Below are 18,729 nucleotides of genomic sequence, written 5' to 3'. Positions count from 1 at the left end.
AGAACAGTTTAAAATTAATGTAATATAGTATTGGCCATACTATATGATGTATTGCTTGTCTTTGTTTAATAATACAGAAGACAAAGACCTTAAAAAATAATCGCATAGCGCATCGCAATCGCAATATTGGGGCAAAAAATCGCAATTAGATTATTTTCCATAATCGTTCAGCCCTAGTTTCTATCCACCACATGTTTGCTTTTCTGTATCAACCCTTACTTCTCATCTGCATATCTCCTCATACATCTCTCTCTGTTTGTCTCACCCGAGCAGTCATGTCAGCCAAAGCCATCTCTGAGCAGACGGGAAAGGAGTTCCTCTACAAGTACATCTGCACATCAGCGGCCATCCAGAACAGGTTCCGCTATGCAAACGTGACACCTGAGACCAACTTTGACCGACTGGCTCAGGAGCACCCATGGCTGCTCACAGAGGTGAGGCAGGAGAAACATTTAGTGCGGTAATATATGTGGATGGTGAAGTAATATTTTATTTAGCTGACTGAACAGTCATCTTGTTATGTCTCTAATTTATAGACCATTGATCTCCAAAGCACAGTCTCTTTTGCTTGTGGAAAAGGATATCCTCTTTATAGGCACAATTACTTAGGCTGGCAGCTGAGCGCTCTCTTGGTGCTTGTTAGCTGAAATCACAGACAGAGGAGGAAACCATCAGTTCTGTTCCATACTTGGTGGAAATGGGGCAAAGTAAAAGCACAAGAAAAAAAGAAGACGTAGAAAAAAATTCATATTTGCACCACCAGAAGCCAAATGTTGAGCTGGGTTTTGCATTTTTGCACAGGTTCTCCAGGCTTCCAGTTTGCTCTTCTGTTACGTACATAGACAGCTATCATATCAGTTGATTTAATTACTCTGTTGCTCATCTTGCTCGATGAAATGTCATTCTCTGTTTGCCTCCCTCTCTGCTGATGGATTTTATCTGGAAGGTATTAGGAGGATGCTTAGGGCAGATCCACAGTGATGTGTCCTGCTGCAGAATTGATTCAGAAATTGCATTAACGTTCACCCTCAGCCCTCTCCTCATTTGCTCACTGGCAAGCACCCAGATAGTAATGGCTCCATTGTCATAAGTCATTCTTTTCATCTGAAGTAAGAGGAACTGGGTGATGCCAGTAGGGGTTTTATGTAATTTTTCAATTGCATCGTATGGGATGGTTGGTAGATGAGAGATAATTTCTCAAATACATGGCACCTCATCGTTCAGGTACTAAATACTTGGGATTTCCAGAGCAGTAAGGAATTGTTTAGCAATCCTATAGAAAACATACCTGCAGTCTTGTGGTCTGAAATAAAATGAACTGAGGAAAACAGTGTGTGTTTTATCACTGCAACATGAATATGTCGGCCCCTATCCATGGCTTTTCCATTCATTAATTCACTTTGAAACATTTGGCTTACACTGAAAGCAGAATTCATTCAGGACTGCAAATAACAGCCCCAGATTTTACCAGTGATTATGCATTCTACTGTTTAATAGATGTAGAAAGCATCATAAAATTCATGATTCATAAATTATAATTCCCAGAAGGCAACGATTACATCTTTCTTTTTCTTTTTTTTTTCTTTTTTTTTTTTGGAAGATTGATAAAAGTTAAAATTGCACTGAATAAACTTGAGATGGCATAAAGATAGGCGACATCAGACTCAGTCAGATTCAGACATCAGACTCCATCCTGTTTTTGCACACCTGCCACCACACAAGGTGCTTAGCTCAATAAGTGCAGACTTCCAAACCTCCTGTTATTAAAATCAACACAAAACCTGCGCCGGCAGGTTCGTGGCATGGGTGTTAAGCAGCTCCCGTAGGTAATGGGTATGTGGCTCAGTACTTTTACATTAAGAATCAGATTTTGGGGGTTTTTTTGGGGTCATTTTTACCATTGCACTGGTGTCAAATCTCATATTTATGCTGTTAAAATGCATTAAGTGGTACCTCTAGAAACCTCTCCAGCTTTAATATTTTCAATTAGCTCCTTTAAAGTAATATTTACATACTAGTATAAAAGCAGAATGACTACAGATTAAATTAGAACATTTACTTTAGACTTAGCTTTTCAAACTGAAAAGGTCAATTTGATGAATTCATTCAAAGCTTGCTGATAATATTTTTTCCCTTCCTCCTTCAGAGACTGGTGGTGAAGCCGGACCAGCTCATCAAGAGACGAGGCAAGCTGGGTCTGGTTGGCGTCAACCTGGACCTAAATGGCGTCAAAGAGTGGCTCAAACCCCGCCTTATGAAAGAAACCACAGTACGTCATCCACTCTCTGCCTCTCTGCTGTCTCTCAGGCAACTCCCTCCACCCACCCTTCTGCTTGAGAGCGTGCATTTTGCTGAACCGTCCTCCAGTCAATATTATCCCAGTGTTTTTCTTTTCCCCTGTTTTTCCCTTCTTCTTTCCCCTTTCTCTTACCCTCCTTCCCAGTTTTCCTTGCATGTGCCTGGTTTATGTTTATTCCTCCCCTGATGCACGTTTGCCTAAACAGCTGCCCAGTTTGTTATTGACTTCATTGCTAGCCTGCTGGTATTAAATCAATCCAGTCAGCTGAGGCAAGTGCTGCCACTGAAGAAACACTCACTCCATCAACATAGCACTGAGACGCCGCTTTGCCTCATAAATCCAGAAGTGAGTTACGGAGAGACTGGGTTGGTTCATAAAGCACTGAAGAAGAGTGTGTGTAGCACTGATACTGCATATCTTCTTGCAAATTAGGTGACAGTGTCAGCAGTGCTACGGGCTGTAAATAAGAATAAATGCAGCAGTAGTAATATACCTGCACTTTTTTTTGGCCCCCCCAACAATAAAGGTTGTTTCTTTAACAAGAGCATCCGAGGACACGCACCCTAACGTTCACATAGAAAGGCGCACACCCCTAACTGTACCTCTATAGTTTCCACCTTTTTCTTTACAACCTGCTCTTTATCTCTGCATGTCAGAGGTCAACTGAAACCAAATCCACCTATATAAAATCACCCCATCAGACACACGGTATTTTCCTCAGCACTTCACTACCGCAAGGTATATCATTTTAATTTTTTTTTTTCAGACCCCAGACACAGCGGTGTGAGGTAGTTAGCACACATTTTGGCTATGTAGAAAACATCGTTTGTTTGGAATCAGCCGAGAGGTAGAATTACTATATATTACTACTTGCAGCCACTGCTGCTCTGTTGATGGTCTGTGCAGTGTTTCAGTTTTCTGGGCCATGTCATCTTTATTGTCCTCTCCCGAGGAGAAGTGTAATTCAGTAGAGTAATCATTTTAACTGGATGAAGTAATTTTGCAGATAAATTACCTTCACTAGTACAAACATGTATATTTTATTCATATGTCATTTACTTCTTTTGCCCTCAAAATGCACACAGTGATTGCATATTATTAAAATACTGGCACTGACCAGTGCTACCCCTCAGCATCCTACTGTAGAAACAGCTATAGCATCGATTTCAGAACCCTACGTCTCCTTGTTATTACATTAACGCATTCACAACGTTTTAGCAAACCTGACCTTTGACCTCTGCTCTTTAGTTCAAGGTCACTTAGATTCCAACTTGTCTGAGATTTTTAGTGGATAAATCTATGGCATCAATTTGAAGCTCCCATGTCATTTCGTTGTTTGTTATCACATTCACAGACTTAGACATCTACGCTGTCCGCCCTCCCGCGGACATTTTAACATTAACTCTTCTGATCTCATATTTTCTGATGCTTGTCTTCCTCTCTGACTATTTCAATGAAAAAGTAAGTGGTGCTGTTTACAGGAACAACACCCATACTAGATTAACTTCCTCAACATCACTTCTAAATAAATATATCCTGTCACTTCCTTTATGATGCTCACACTTTGCTTGCCCACACGTCTTCAGTTTTTTCAGTTAGTATTTAATGTTTTGTGGGGTAATAGTGACATAAGTGGTTAGGTTGAAAAATTCAGGTACAATATGACATTCTACAAAGGCATTGCTTTCTATTTTTCTTTATCAGCCTGTTTCATATTTGCCACTTTATTTATCTGAGTATAAGCTACTGTGAGTTTTTCAATCATTTTCACTACTGTCATCAATCTTTTCTTTTTATTTCTCCCCTTGAAAATGGCAGCTTTCACCCTTATTATATGTATTTTTTTTTTCTTTCCTCCACGGCTGGTTGCTCTCAGCCGGTCCCTGGTTGCGTTGCGCCTGTTGGCCTTTAACAGAAGAACAGTGACAGCTTTTACTGAATGAGCTGTGGCTGTGTTAGCACTCTATGCCTGCAGTTCTACATGAGAGCATTTCCTTTTTTGTCATTTAAAATGTCAGTTCCTTCATTCACAGTGCTATTTCTGCACTTTATCACTTTTAATTTCATGTACATATATGTCTGCTTCTCCCACAGTAAATTTATCTTTAAATTGGAATTAGGCAGTAATTAAACATCTGTTGTTTTCCATAATAGATAGATATAGACCATGCTATAATGTGTTTTAACCCATGTGAGCTGCTCCCACACTATATATATATATATCTATATATATTATTATTATTATTATTATTAATTGTGTGTATATATATATATATATTTAATTTTTTTTTTTATTTTTTTTTTTTAATTGGTGCTCCCTAAGAAGATTATTATTGTGTTAATGACTTGCAGGTGGGAAAAGCCAAGGGTGTTCTCAAAAACTTCCTCATTGAGCCATTTGTCCCACATAAGCAGGTAAAATAAATTCCTACCTTCTTTATATCTTAGCCTATTCATATCGTATTACTACAGATGCTAAATCAAATATTTAAAGTATTCAAGAAATATAATGGACAGATTTGTGAACTTTATCCATTGGTCAGGAGGAGGAATTCTATGTGTGCATATACGCCACTCGAGAAGGGGACTATGTGCTGTTTCACCACGAGGGCGGGGTGGATGTAGGAGATGTCGACGCCAAGGCACAGAAGCTACTAATTAAGGTGGATGAAAAGATCAGTGAAGACCTGGTGAAGAAAGACCTGCTGACTCATGTCCCCAATGACAAGAAAGTGTAAGTGGGATAGAAATGGTAAAGGGAGTGCATGTGCAGAATCTTGATGTGTGCAGGGTAGACAAAGACTGGGAGTGGACACAGTATGTACAGTTTATGAAAATGAGCATGAAACTCAGCATTAGTTAGAATTTGAATTTTTTTTTGCATATTACAGACTAGACTGGGGTTTCTATTATTGTGTACTCTGTCAGTTTCTGCATATTTAGCCTTTAAGGAAGGCTAAATATGTTCTCTTGCAGGAGTAATATTGTATATTGTCTTTACACAGTCTCATCCTCACAGAATAAGCAGCATCTTTGTGAAACCTGTTTAAAAACTAATACACCTTTTACATGATTAAATTGTTTTTTACAGGAAGCCTTTACCTTATTTCGTAGTAAGTCCGCACAAAACAGTATGTGCACTTAAACAAGAGAACAATTAAACATTTATAGACCTTCTCATATTAAAAAAGACAACATTACTGAATAAAAACATTGCAAAATAATATTTTATTAACAATTTTATGTTCATTAATACACCCTGTCACCCAAACATTGATGTATTCATCACTAAACTGCTAAAAATAGAAGGAACTACTGACCAACAGGGAGGAGCAGCAAATAAATTAAGCTGGAGAGAGCACTTTAATATTGGCAGTAAATGTGGGGGGAGCAGTACACGGGCAGAGGGTTTCCATTTGCCCATTAGACAAATGACAAACTCCCTCCTTGGCTTTGCGTTTCTTCGATCAGCCTCCACCTCCCAGCCTTTTTTTTTTTTTTTTTTTTTTAAACGCTACAGCCACATTCAGAACACGTCCACTTATTTTGATGGGAAGGATACAGTGGCTGACCCTCCGCCAAACCCTCTTATCCATCTCTTCAGCATTGCTCTTGTGATGGCAGATTCTGGCCGTCTCACTGTCTTGGCTGACATTGAAGAAGCCATCCCAGAAATCACTCTGCCAGCCCCAGCTCACCTCCTCACCCCCACAAACACTTTTTTTCCTCACAGTCTGGACTCAAAACAAAACCTGCATTTAGCTAGCAGACATAAGAAGCTGAGTCACTTGGGGTTTCGGTCATTCTTTTCCCCCCACGGGCCACTCGACGACCTGACAAAAGGCTGATACGGGTACAGAGGCTCAGAGCTGCCTGCAGAACTGACAGACAGGAGAGGAGAGCAAAGCACTACCTCCCCTACAGCAACCTCTCACTTCTCTGTTTTGACATGTGATGGAGAAGGCAAATTAGATTGTTTGCATGCAGCTCCTGTTGTGTATATTTATAGCATTATTGTTAATATGCAGAGGATAATTTGTTTTGCAGATTAAAGATAAAAATAGTTAGATTCAATTCAAGAAATTGAATACAGACCATAGAAACTGTGCTTTGCATGTGAATGTTTTGCAGGTTTTACATTTTTTTTGTCATGGAGATTTTGATATTCAAAAAGAGATGGATTCACAAAGATGAGTCCTTTTGCAAAGTTTTCATTGCTGTGTGTCATAAGCATACTAAAGGGACTCATGGGAATCAGAGTCTACCTAGGCAAAGATCATAGACTGTACTGTGTATAACAGATGGGCCCAGTCTCATTTTCTCCCTCACATCTGCCATCTTTTATGATTTGCCACAGGTGGATCTGACTGAAATAACATGAATGACCCATGCATCTGTATCACAAGCATGGAGACAGAGCACAGGAGGGAAAAACAGCTGGCTTCACAATATGCAACCCAGCTCTAGAACTCTGTTTCACTATCGATTCACAAGCTTGTGACCACAAATAAATTTCACTATCAAAGGATACTTTTAGCACCCTATTCCTAATTATATTTTGCTACCAAGATGATCTAATTAGTTAAGAATTTTTTTAAACATAATAAAATCACCACATAAATAGATCATACAGTCATCCATGATGCAAATTCTATACCTTTAAAATGCAATGTGTAAAAACTAAGTATAATTAATGTCAGTATAAAGGAGTTTTCCTTTTCTGTTTTATCCTGTTTGTGATTTTGCAAAAAGCACAGCTGTTTGCTTCCTCAGCTTACTTCTGTTGGTTGTGACTTCCACCACACTGCACCTTCATGCAATACAAAGTCCATGGGAAGGGCAGTGCAGTGTTTCCTCCTCTCTTTTTGAATGGCTAATAATTAATTGCCCTCTTTTTCTCTATCCTGCTTGACTGTCTCATTTATTATAAGTAGGACTATGATTTACAAGATGAACATCTTGCAGATTAGATTAAATGAGGTTTCAGATTTTACACCTGGCAGCCTGTGTCTGTCATTTAATTATACTGTCTGTGGCAAAGGGTAAAGTCATGCCCTCATATTTATACTTTGTAGTCCTTCCTTATCTAAACATTCTGTGGCTTGTATCAGTCATGCTTCATAGAATAGATTTAAAAGACATGAGTCACCACTAATATAATAATAATAAAACCTTATTATACTGGGGGAAACAAGGCGTCAGTGACAACTCTAGGGAATTTTTCTTCATAATAAATTGGCTGTAGTGTATTTAGTTGGCAACTTTTCTTCTTCAAAGCTAGTCTTTCAAGCTATTACACTCAAGTAAGTGACTAAGAGCTTGAGCTAGCCCAAGATTTGTAGCCAGCAATTTGTTTTATATCAGTGGATTTTTCATGTATTTAATTTCCCCCCCCTATTTCTAATGTGATTGTCTTGTATTGTGCATCACGGCATCCAGACATCTCCATTTAATTCAGGCACTGCTGCAACCAATCCAAAAATCAGGCTTTTATACACTGAACTTATTGTTTCTCTCTCTCTCTCTTTTTCTGCAGCATCCTGGCCAGTTTCATTGTTGGACTTTTCAACCTGTATGAAGACCTGTTCTTCACATATCTGGAGATCAACCCTCTGGGTAGGGTTTTTTTTTTTCTTTCTTTGATTTTCTCAAGTCCACAATAACATCTCAAACTATATCTGAACAGGCTACTGTTATAGCATCTACACTTTATTCTTGCACCAGCTTATTAATATGTTATCAGGTTGTAAAATTGGAAAGGGGACATCAAAAGGAAATTAGAGAGGAAAGCATCACAAAAAAATCATCATGAAACACACATTTTTGACACAGAGGGGGGAAAAACATTAAATAATACATGCACTTTCTGTTTGATGAAGGCAGCATGTGTTTGCAAAGATGTAATTAGTAACCAGTACATGCCCTCTGGTAGTTTTTCCTGTTGATGTGGTGTAAGTTAAAGGATGTATAATCACTGTTTTTTTTAAATGTGGGTTTTATTATATCCAGAAAAGACAAATTATATGGAAAAATGCTCTATCATGAAAACAGGCTATTTTTAGACATAGGTGAGCCCACAAAAGATGTCAGCTGAACAGATCTTGAAAATAATACTTAACGAAAGAAGACCTTAATCAAACAGACCTAACCAAATTCAGTTCAACTCAGTTTTATTTAAGTAACCCCAAATCACAACAACAGCGTCTTATGGCACTTTACATGGTAAGGTAAAGACCCTACAATAATGCAGGGAAAACCCCAACAATCAGATACCCCCTATGAGCAAACACTTGGCAACAGTGGGAAGGAAAAAAAACCCTTTTAAAAGACAGAACCAAGCTCAGGGAGGGGGAACTATCCACCATGACTAGCAGTGGAAACCACAGGGACTAAAAAGTAAATTTAATGTAAAGAAACCACATTCACTTAATGCGGTCTCAGCAGATGGTTACGTTCAATTGGTTGGCATTTAAAACAGCTTCACCCTTAGCCTCCTCCTTTGTTCAAAATAAGGCGGAGTGCATCAACAGACAAGTAACACAAGAAAACCGAGGAAAAAAATGATTCATGTATCTTATATAAATCAATGACAAAACAATATAAACCAAATGTGGGTGCCATCATTTAGAATACAGTGTAGTATTTTAATGTGTATTAAAGCACATTAATCATACTTAATTAAATCAAACTAATCATTTGCTATACAGCTTCAATGACTGCATGTCACAATAATGTGGGAGTGTAAGAACTTAAATCTGTATCTGATTTATATGATTGTGGTGTGTGTTTAATTACAAGATTATTTCTAGTTTATACTAGCATGCTGGAGTATACGTTTTAACATTACATCTTGACATCTCCCCTTTTAGTGGTCACAAAAGATGGAGTTTATGTGCTGGACATGGCCGCTAAGATCGACGCAACAGCTGATTACATCTGCAAGGCCAAGTGGGGAGATGTGGAGTTTCCTCCACCGTTCGGCAGGGAGGCTTATCCCGAGGTGAGGGGAGGTCTAGAGGGACAGAGGTAGAAATGCATCAGAGTTATAATTGTGACCTCTTGAGACTGTTTCTTATTATTACTCATTAGCTTTTTATCAGAGGTACAGTAGAACATCCATCACCTTCATCATTTCATAAATTGTGCCTTCCCAAACTAAAATAATGGCACTGTTTCAGTTAATTAAAATGTCCTAGACCTCTTGTGATGGCCTTCCTCAGTACTTTAAAGGTAAGAAGAAGGGGATAGTGTTAACTGCGATGGATCCTGTAAACCTGTTTTTAACCTGAAGAATAAATTGTATTTTTTTTTAAATGGGTTTAAACAGGTTAGCTCCTGTATAATTATTTAGAAACAGTGGTATCGTCAAACATATTCACACGTAAAAATACTGTAGGTCTCACTTTGGAGAGGAAACGTGTCTCCAGAAAAGATTGCCTGGGCTGCAACATGTGCATAACGATTTGGAGAAAATAAATAAATTTACCCCATAGATGCATGAAATGTTCTGCTTTATTTGTTGTGGGAGCTATATTTATAATAAATGAAAGACCTATAACATGAAAGATTGTTTCAATAATTAGAAGATGAATATGACTGATTATTGTACTTTTGAATGACACTGACAGAACTTAATATTTAATGTAGTGAGCTTGTAAATGGAAAAAGGGCTGGGGTTTTTTTCTTTTTCATTTGTTTACAGGATGGTTGTTTTTTTTTGTCTGTTTTTGGGTGAAACATGTGGGAGCTGGTTTGAGACAGACTGTCTGTCTGTGTAGCAGACGGCCCGGTCTAATTGGGCTGCTGCGAGTCGAAGTGGAGATGAGGGACAGCAGGTGCCTTTGATTGGGAGCTTTTTTTACTCTCAGCCACCAGCTGTGGACCTGACTGTCATAAACAACCACTGATGTGCATCACATCCTCTGTCGCTGTCAATATCTATACAGTATTTCTAATTAATGGCCCCTTTAATGTTACAGGGCAGGCAAAGGACAAATTACAACTATGTAGTGAGATGCTTGTAAAAGGTCCCTCTCTGATTAAGGCAATATTTAACAGTGCCCGTACTTCTTTATCTTCCTTTTCCTTTTGTAGGAGGCCTATATTGCAGACCTTGATGCTAAGAGTGGAGCCAGCCTCAAACTCACTCTCCTTAATCCGCGAGGCAGAATCTGGACCATGGTGGCAGGCGGCGGTGCCTCAGTGGTGTACAGGTACTCAGTCATAGTGCTAACATACACACTAGAATTCATGGCTCTCAAGACTAAACAATCTTGTTTAGCCTAAACAATCTCTAGTATTGATCACCATTAAATTCATTCCTCTGTGCATAATTGGGTTTAGCATTAGGGGAGAATGCCAGAGATGCAGTAGGGATACTGATAGTGCAGCAGTTTAGACTCTGCCCATTCAGCTGCCAGCTAAATTGGATTCCTAGATGTTGCTGTTTTACTGAGAGTCTGGAAGAAAGAGCGGTGCCTCACTCGCTCTGCCGTCTGTCGGGGGTGTAGAGCGGGACTTGCAGACCCATCAGGCGTGACTAATTATTTCCCCTGTGCACTGTTAAGTTGTATCTGTTTACAGTGCAGTATTAAATGAATAAAGGGGATGTGTTCTGGAGGTCTGTTTTTCCTGAAGTTGTGTTTATTGTTGCAGCTGAAAATGCCCCATATAAGAAAAACAGAGCTGTGGTGGCTTTTGTTGATCTGTTTCTTCTCTCTTTTCTATCTCTTTACTAATATGAAACACCCTCAGTGACACAATCTGTGATCTTGGTGGGGTTAACGAGCTGGCCAATTATGGAGAGTATTCTGGAGCACCGAGTGAACAGCAGACCTATGATTATGCCAAGACCATCCTATCTTTGATGACGAGAGAAAAGCACTCTGATGGTGGGAATTGTGTAAACTTTCTTACTTTCTTTCTTTCTTTTTGTATTATTAACAATATTATTTCTATATGAAATTATTTCCATATTAATGTGTTCCAGGGAAGGTTTTGATCATCGGAGGAAGCATTGCAAACTTCACAAATGTTGCAGCAACATTTAAGGTACAGTGTGCATTTTGTTTGCATGGTGTTAATATATCAATATTTCTTATTTAATGTCATGTGTTAATTGAGCATCTCTGTCATTTTGGACAAAGGGAATTGTTCGTGCTATCAGAGATTATCAGGAGCCACTGAAGGAGCATGAGGTCACTATTTTTGTGCGGCGTGGAGGCCCCAACTACCAGGAAGGTCTAAGAGTGATGGGAGAAGTTGGTATGTTTTTCCTGATATGTTATAAATTTAGGCTTCATATTGTAATCTATCAATGTAGTCTTGAGACTAAGCACCTGCCAGCTGTTACACACCAGTTAATTCGACTCTGGACCTTTCTCCACAGGAAAGACCACTGGCATCCCAATTCATGTCTTTGGCACAGAAACCCACATGACTGCCATTGTTGGCATGGCGCTGGGCCACAGGCCAATTGCCAACTTGCCTCCTATTGCTGCCCACACTGCCAACTTCCTCCTCAACTCCAACAGCAGCACATCGGTATGACACGCACTGGCCTGATAAACCATCAAGATATTCTTGCAATTCACTGTGAAGTGTATTTACATCAGTCAGTTCCCTCAAATGTAGTTTACATGCCACAGCCTCTGTTTCAGTCACTATTATCTTGTCCTCATAGTGAACCAGATTACACAGTTCCCTGCATTGCTCTTATATAAAGAGCATTGCAGGGATCTGTGGGCTGCTTTAGTCGTGAGTCTGCAGTTGGAAGTGCAAGGTTGTAGCGCGCCGCTCGAGGCATCCATTAAAAATGTGCAGTGCAAGATTTCAGCAAAGGAAGTGCGTGTGTGTGCATGCGTGTTTGTCTTTGCTTCAGATGTGCGCTACAACAGAAGAACAAAGTGAAATGAAATATGAATTGTCCTACTGGGAATTGGTGTGAATAAATGTGAAGTACTAGGAAACTGGGGTCATCAACAAAAACTATTTTTAATAGATTTCCAGGACACATGCACATCAAGTGCACGTGATCTCAACTTATCCAGCGGCTCTACCATTTATCACAGCTATCACAGCTAAAGCTGTCCCAACTAGGCTGTCCTTACTGAGAAACGGTTTTTTTTGAGATATGCGAGGGGAAAAAAAGTTACTTTTTTCTTCTTCTTTTTTTTAATACTTTCTAGACGCCAGCGTCCAGCAGGACTGCTTCTTTCTCTGAAAACAAAGGCAAAGTTGAGAGTTCACCAGCAAAGAAGCCTAAAACTGGAGCCCCCGTTGGTGAGAAACACCCCGACCATGAGATTACACAATAAATGCCAAAACCTTTCTGTTTGTCATACTTGCATCCATCACTGGATAGTAGGTAGAGGCGTTGTATGTATGCACAGTTGACTATAGGTATTATAGCGCCCTCTGTGGTCAGCAATAGGTTTCTGCAAAAACTATTTCCATGCTTCCACTTTCAAATTTCATTTTCATATTTTCCAAACTCTGGGAGAAAATGGAGGTTACAGTGTTTTAATACAAGGACTCACATATCGATTTTCTTTTTTTTTATGTCCAATTTTATTTAAACACTGCTAACAGTGCCACCAGTATCTAAGAGTTTTCCTTTCTCTGTAGGAAAGGCAACTACCCTCTTCACTAAACACACAAAGTCGATAGTGTGGGGCATGCAGACTCGTGCAGTACAGGGCATGCTGGACTTTGACTATATCTGCTCCAGAGCTGAGCCATCTGTCGCAGCTATGGTCTACCCATTCACGTATGTATGCTGCGCCTGTCCTCTTTAGCTTATGTCTGCTCTCAGTGTAATGCCTGTTTGCTGTAATATAACTGTAAGAACCTCTGAGAGTACTGTACTGTTTTTACTGTTTCTTATATGCGCTTCTTGTTGGCTGCCTTCCAGTGGAGACCACAAACAGAAGTTCTACTGGGGACATAAAGAGATCCTCCTCCCTGTGTATAAGAACATGAGCGATGCCATGAAGAAGCATCCAGATGTAGATGTGCTCATCAACTTTGCCTCTTTGCGCTCAGCCTTTGATAGCACCATAGAGACCATGCAGTACCCACAGGTACCCAGCTGCAGCATCTGTGGCCTATAAAAACTTTAATAAGGGCTTCACAGTTAAGCATTTCTCTTTGTTTGTCTTCAGATTCGCACCATTGCCATCATTGCTGAGGGAATCCCTGAAGCCCACACTAGGAAGCTTATCAAGACAGCAGATGAGAAGGGTGTCACAATCATTGGACCAGCAACTGTTAGTTTTTCTTCACCTCTAATGAGAATTTACCAGATCTTTCTGTTTTGTTGTTGTTTAATTTAAGTAAACCACCTTTTGTTTTGTTTTGTCCAGGTTGGAGGAATCAAGCCAGGCTGTTTCAAGATTGGGAACACGGGAGGCATGCTGGATAACATCCTCGCCTCCAAGCTGTATCGCCCAGGAAGCGTGGCCTATGTGTCCCGATCAGGTGGCATGTCCAATGAACTTAACAATATAATCTCCCGCACCACTGATGGTGTATTTGAAGGTGTGGCCATCGGTGGGGATAGGTACGTATGTGCTTTTTGTCTCTGGATTTAAATGTGGTGTGAGCTGGGACTTAATTCATAATTCTTCTTCAGATACCCAGCCTCTGTGTTTACGGACCATGTGCTGCGCTACCAAGACACTCCTGGAGTAAAGATGATTGTCGTACTGGGAGAGGTGAGGAGTAAATGATCACACACTGGTGCTCGGAGCTTTAAACTGTTGTTGGCTGCTAATTTTTGACTGTCTGTGCCCTTTAACAGATTGGTGGCACAGAAGAATACAAGATCTGCCAAGCTATCAAACAGGGCAGAATCACAAAGCCAGTTGTGTGCTGGTGTATTGGCACCTGTGCCACTATGTTCTCCTCAGAGGTAAGAGGGCAGATTTAGTGTTTGATGCATATTAAACAGATGAATAATGAGACATTCCAGAAATTAATTGTCGCTTTAATTGTGTTCTTCAATGTGTTACACAATGTGTTCAGGTTCAGTTTGGCCACGCAGGAGCTTGTGCCAACCAGGCCTCTGAGACAGCAGTAGCTAAGAACAAAGCTCTGAAGGAAGCTGGTGCATTTGTCCCTAAAAGCTTTGATGAGCTTGGGGATATCATCAAGTCAGTGCATGTTCATGAGGGGAGGGTTAATATTCTTATGCAGTGATTCTTGATCTAAATGTAATGAATTTTTGTGTTATTTTTAATTTTGCAGCTCTGTATATGATGACCTAGTTGCGAAGGGAGTTATTCAGCCAGCTGAAGAGTTGCCTCCTCCCACTGTACCAATGGATTACTCGTGGGCAAGAGTGAGTATGCCAGAAAGAATAACTTTTTAAGAGCAGAGCTTTTAAAGGGTGTGATGGCAGTTGTTTTTCATTTTTCTCATTGATTTTGCCTTTCAGGAGCTCGGTCTGATCCGTAAGCCAGCTTCTTTCATGACCAGTATCTGTGACGAGAGAGGTCAGGAGCTCATTTATGCTGGCATGCCCATCACTGAGGTCTTCAAGTCAGAAATAGGTCTTGGAGGCACTCTGGGGCTGCTTTGGTTCCAGAGGAGGTCAGGCTTGTAACTCAGCCATAAATAGCTCCGGAAAAATCTTTGAACTATGCAACCTTTTTATGATATTTCATCATCTTTGTGTGCAGGTTGCCGAGGTATGCCTGCCAGTTCATCGAAATGTGTCTAATGGTGACTGCGGATCACGGCCCTGCTGTTTCTGGTGCACATAACACTATTGTATGTGCCCGAGCTGGCAAAGACCTCATCTCCAGCCTCACCTCAGGCCTTCTCACCATTGTAAGACACCCACACCTGTCTTTGATCTATTTACTTGATTTATATAGCTATAAAACTCAACCACCTAAATGTAATCTATGTCTTTCTTCCTGTAATTGTTTTTTTAGGGTGACCGTTTTGGAGGCGCTTTGGATGCTGCAGCAAAGCAGTTCAGCAAAGCATTTGATAGCGGCATGCTGCCCATGGAATTTGTGAACAAGATGAAGAAGGATGGCAAGCTGATCATGGGCATTGGACACAGAGTCAAGTCGGTGAGTACCATGGCTACTTAACGTGTGAGCATCTGATACAGCATCGTGTTATTCTGGCTAAACTAAGTATTTAAACTAAGTATTTAAAAATACAAGAAATATAGATGTGCACCATATCTAATAATTCTTAGATCATGAGCTAATACTGATAGAGGAAGACAGCAATTTTGACTGGGGAGAAGAGATGTTGAAATTGAATTGTCTGTGCTTTTCAGATTAACAATCCAGACATGAGAGTCCAGATCTTAAAGGACTTTGTGAAGCAGCACTTTCCTTCCACACAGCTGCTGGACTATGCTCTGGAAGTAGAGAAAATCACCACCTCTAAGGTAAGCTTGGAATAGCTTTTGGAAAAAACTAATTTCTTACATTATAGGGGACTTATTCTAATTATTTCCAGCTCCAAATTGTTGGACTCTACCAAAGTAGCTTTGCATAATTCGGTTCAAAATAATCTTTATCATCCAGGGCCTTGGTGCTGCCAGTCCATCGTCTGTCTGAAACAAGTGATTTTAGCTTCTCTTCACTTTTAACGTCACAATCACTTTAAGCGGAGCTTCGTCTCATTGGCTGCCTCCATAATCAATGAAATTTGGGATATCACCTGTTTTTCACATCTGTATCCAGCAAAGAGCAGAAAAAACTGAAGCTGAATGTTTAGAGCCGTCTAAGCGTTTGGCTAACACAGATTATATTCTAACGTCATTATTTGAAACTCTTATCATGTTTAATATTAGTATTTCTTATTGCAATAATGTCTTTATATAGAGGGAGAAAGGGAGATTAATGAAGGGTATGAAAAGTCCACTTGTAATGATTTCATGCTGTGCTTGTGTTGCCAAGAAACCCAACTTGATCCTGAATGTGGATGGCTTCATTGGTGTGGCTTTTGTGGACTTGCTCAGGACTTGTGGTGGATTTACACGGTGAGCCAGTTTCTCTTTAAAGTTTAAACCAGGTTTCTCTTAAGAATGGCACTTTAACTAGAATTAAGGGATAGCATAGTTTTTCTTCCAGGCTTTTTAATAAAATGATTACTTAGGAAGATGTGCTGAAACTTGTTGGGATTATGTGACAGAAGCATGTCTATATTATTAAAAAGCCCTTTCCCATGTCTATCACACATTCACAGGGATGAAGCAGATGAGTTTGTGGAAATTGGTGCTCTGAATGGCATCTTTGTCTTGGGTCGCAGTATGGGATTCATTGGTGAGTTAACTGCGTGCATGGCAATGTCTGCAAGACAGCAAACACTTCTACTTTGTATGATAACCAGTCTTTGTTTTATATATCTCCTTAAGGACACTACCTGGATCAGAAGAGGCTGAAACAGGGTCTGTATCGCCACCCTTGGGATGACATCTCCTATGTACTCCCAGAGCACATGTCTATGTAATCAGAGGGACTAAACCGTATAGCAGCAGCTTTTGGTCCCTCACCCTGCCATCAGTACCCCTGCACATACTGTGACATCATCTCAAATCAGTGCCATAACATAGGGAAGATGTTACGATTAATATAGCTGTAAATGCAAAGTGGTGGGAAGAATTTAGTTCTGGAAACCTGTCAGCGCTGCTCACATGATTAATATATAACCTGCTAAACTGTGAACCTTCCGTCTTAAAATGTGTTTTGGAGAGCAATCGGATGAGGTATACAGTGGAGGAAGTAAACAGAAAGTTACTGATGACTAGAGAAGTACTGTTGTTTACCCCCAAATACTACATCAATATATTAAAGTAGCATGTGTGTCTGTGCGACAGTGTTTCATGTTTCTGTGCTGCTCTCTTCACTGTGCCATTTACTACAAGAAGTGAACATGTAGTGCAATAATTCCTATATAATATCAGAACATACTGTACATCAGATCTGTATTTGTGTACATATGAATTAATACTTAACTAACCAAATGGTACAAGAATGTTATAATTTGCATTTTCTGTACTGCCTTTGACACAGTAGTAATGAGTGATGCTTGTAGTCTGCTTACTGTGGGTGATGGGACCATTTTTATGAGTCATTCCTAGCAGGTGCTGCCATTTGCAGTGTGCAGGAAATGTTCTCTCCCAGCTGGTACAATATGAGGGAGTATTTTTTGAAAGCATTAAAATGGTCAGATAATGTTATTAGTCATAAGAACAACTAATATGTAATTAGTGGGGGGTTTTGTTTTGTTTTTCCTCTTACCTGGTTATTTAAGAGGCTGCCATTGCATATGATAAATGAGACACAGTTAGTAACAAAAAGCTAAATTATTAATAAAAATATCTTTGAGCCAGCACAATTGGGGTTAAATAAAATGTATTATTTTTGTATAATTAATGAGGTATGGTTTTTATTCATTCTGATTTTTAATTCTTCTGAGAGCAGTTTTGAAGGTTGTTTCATGTCTGGTGTGAAAATCTTTTCAGAATGACTGAACTTCTTTAGAAAAAAAAAAAAAAAACAAGGTCCAAAAGGGTATCTATATGTGGCAGGCATCGCCAGTGTTATCCATTATGCAGTTGTGGTTAAAAAGTGTATCAAATCTGTGAGAAACCAGAAACGTGTTTTCAGTGTCTTCATGTTTTATGTTTTTTATCTTTGAGTGCGAGCTAAGTGTTCCTGTGTACTGATTTGTTGTATGTTGATAACGGTATAATTAAGTACATTAAAATGTAATCATTAAAATGTATCAATGCATGTGTTTGTCTTTATTCACAAGGGGGCGCCAGAACCCCACGGGATTAGTATCTCCTCCAGGAATGGGGATTGTTTTCTTCTTTAGTCTTAAGAGCTTTTGTGAAAACCTTAACATCTAAACTTAAAGAAGCCTAGTATCCTTCTGTTTTTAAGCTGTTGAGACTAATGTGTTCTGGGTGACATTACATGGACTTTTCCCTCAAAGGTAAACGTGTAATTTAGGATATTCGGAAGCCACTGACTGGACAACGGCTGAATTCTCCCAATTATTTAGTAAAATATTACACAAAAGCGAAAAAAAGGAAAAAAAAAAAGTTTTTTAAATCACTCCAGCTGTTTTGAGGTACACACGTGTAGACAGGGTTATGAACGTGTCGACGTGTCGTGAGACAAACGCAGTTACATCATGACTTAATAACAAGGTAGCGTCACTGTGCATTTGAGTGAATTAGGTATCTTACTGTCCTGTATAATCACTGCGAGTTTACTTGCTTTGCCCTGCTGAGAGTTAATTGTATCGCCTTTAGATGTAATTCTCAAATCACAGAGACATTATTAGACGGGGACGTTTTTGTTTCAGATAAATGCATTGAACGGCTTTCATATCCACTGCGAACGAACGATGTTAAAGTGATTACATACATATTTGGTGTATTTACAGCGTGC

At 39.6% G+C, this 18,729-nt stretch overlaps 1 protein-coding gene across 2 annotated transcripts in view; it reads left to right on the top strand.

The window, feature by feature from the left end:
* Nucleotides 1-18,055, top strand: part of aclya (ATP citrate lyase a) — a 21,620-nt gene extending 3,565 nt beyond the window's left edge. The window contains exons 2-28 of one of the 2 annotated variants that reach the window (XM_042218594.1): nt 274-434; nt 2,147-2,269; nt 4,652-4,714; nt 4,843-5,033; nt 7,836-7,915; nt 9,169-9,299; nt 10,394-10,512; nt 11,054-11,190; nt 11,289-11,350; nt 11,446-11,563; nt 11,688-11,842; nt 12,487-12,580; nt 12,926-13,067; nt 13,212-13,380; nt 13,462-13,566; nt 13,663-13,859; nt 13,932-14,013; nt 14,100-14,210; nt 14,324-14,451; nt 14,546-14,639; nt 14,736-14,890; nt 14,980-15,130; nt 15,238-15,381; nt 15,597-15,710; nt 16,225-16,307; nt 16,514-16,590; nt 16,683-18,055. In XM_042218594.1, the coding sequence (XP_042074528.1) occupies nt 276-434; nt 2,147-2,269; nt 4,652-4,714; nt 4,843-5,033; nt 7,836-7,915; nt 9,169-9,299; nt 10,394-10,512; nt 11,054-11,190; nt 11,289-11,350; nt 11,446-11,563; nt 11,688-11,842; nt 12,487-12,580; nt 12,926-13,067; nt 13,212-13,380; nt 13,462-13,566; nt 13,663-13,859; nt 13,932-14,013; nt 14,100-14,210; nt 14,324-14,451; nt 14,546-14,639; nt 14,736-14,890; nt 14,980-15,130; nt 15,238-15,381; nt 15,597-15,710; nt 16,225-16,307; nt 16,514-16,590; nt 16,683-16,777 (3,279 nt within the window). In that variant the 5' untranslated portion in view covers nt 274-275 and the 3' untranslated portion in view covers nt 16,778-18,055. The remainder of the gene's footprint in view (nt 1-273; nt 435-2,146; nt 2,270-4,651; nt 4,715-4,842; nt 5,034-7,835; nt 7,916-9,168; nt 9,300-10,393; nt 10,513-11,053; nt 11,191-11,288; nt 11,351-11,445; nt 11,564-11,687; nt 11,843-12,486; nt 12,581-12,925; nt 13,068-13,211; nt 13,381-13,461; nt 13,567-13,662; nt 13,860-13,931; nt 14,014-14,099; nt 14,211-14,323; nt 14,452-14,545; nt 14,640-14,735; nt 14,891-14,979; nt 15,131-15,237; nt 15,382-15,596; nt 15,711-16,224; nt 16,308-16,513; nt 16,591-16,682) is intronic. The other variant, XM_005920365.3, reaches the window with a different exon arrangement.
* Nucleotides 18,056-18,729: the final 674 nt, after the last annotated feature.

This window comes from Haplochromis burtoni, unplaced genomic scaffold, assembly GCF_018398535.1.
Source record: "Haplochromis burtoni strain Fernald_Lab_line unplaced genomic scaffold, NCSU_Asbu1 Contig_21, whole genome shotgun sequence".
Classification (NCBI taxonomy): domain Eukaryota; kingdom Metazoa; phylum Chordata; class Actinopteri; order Cichliformes; family Cichlidae; genus Haplochromis; species Haplochromis burtoni.
The sequence above is the reverse complement of the archived record's forward strand: the minus strand, read 5'-3'. Positions and strand labels throughout refer to the sequence as shown.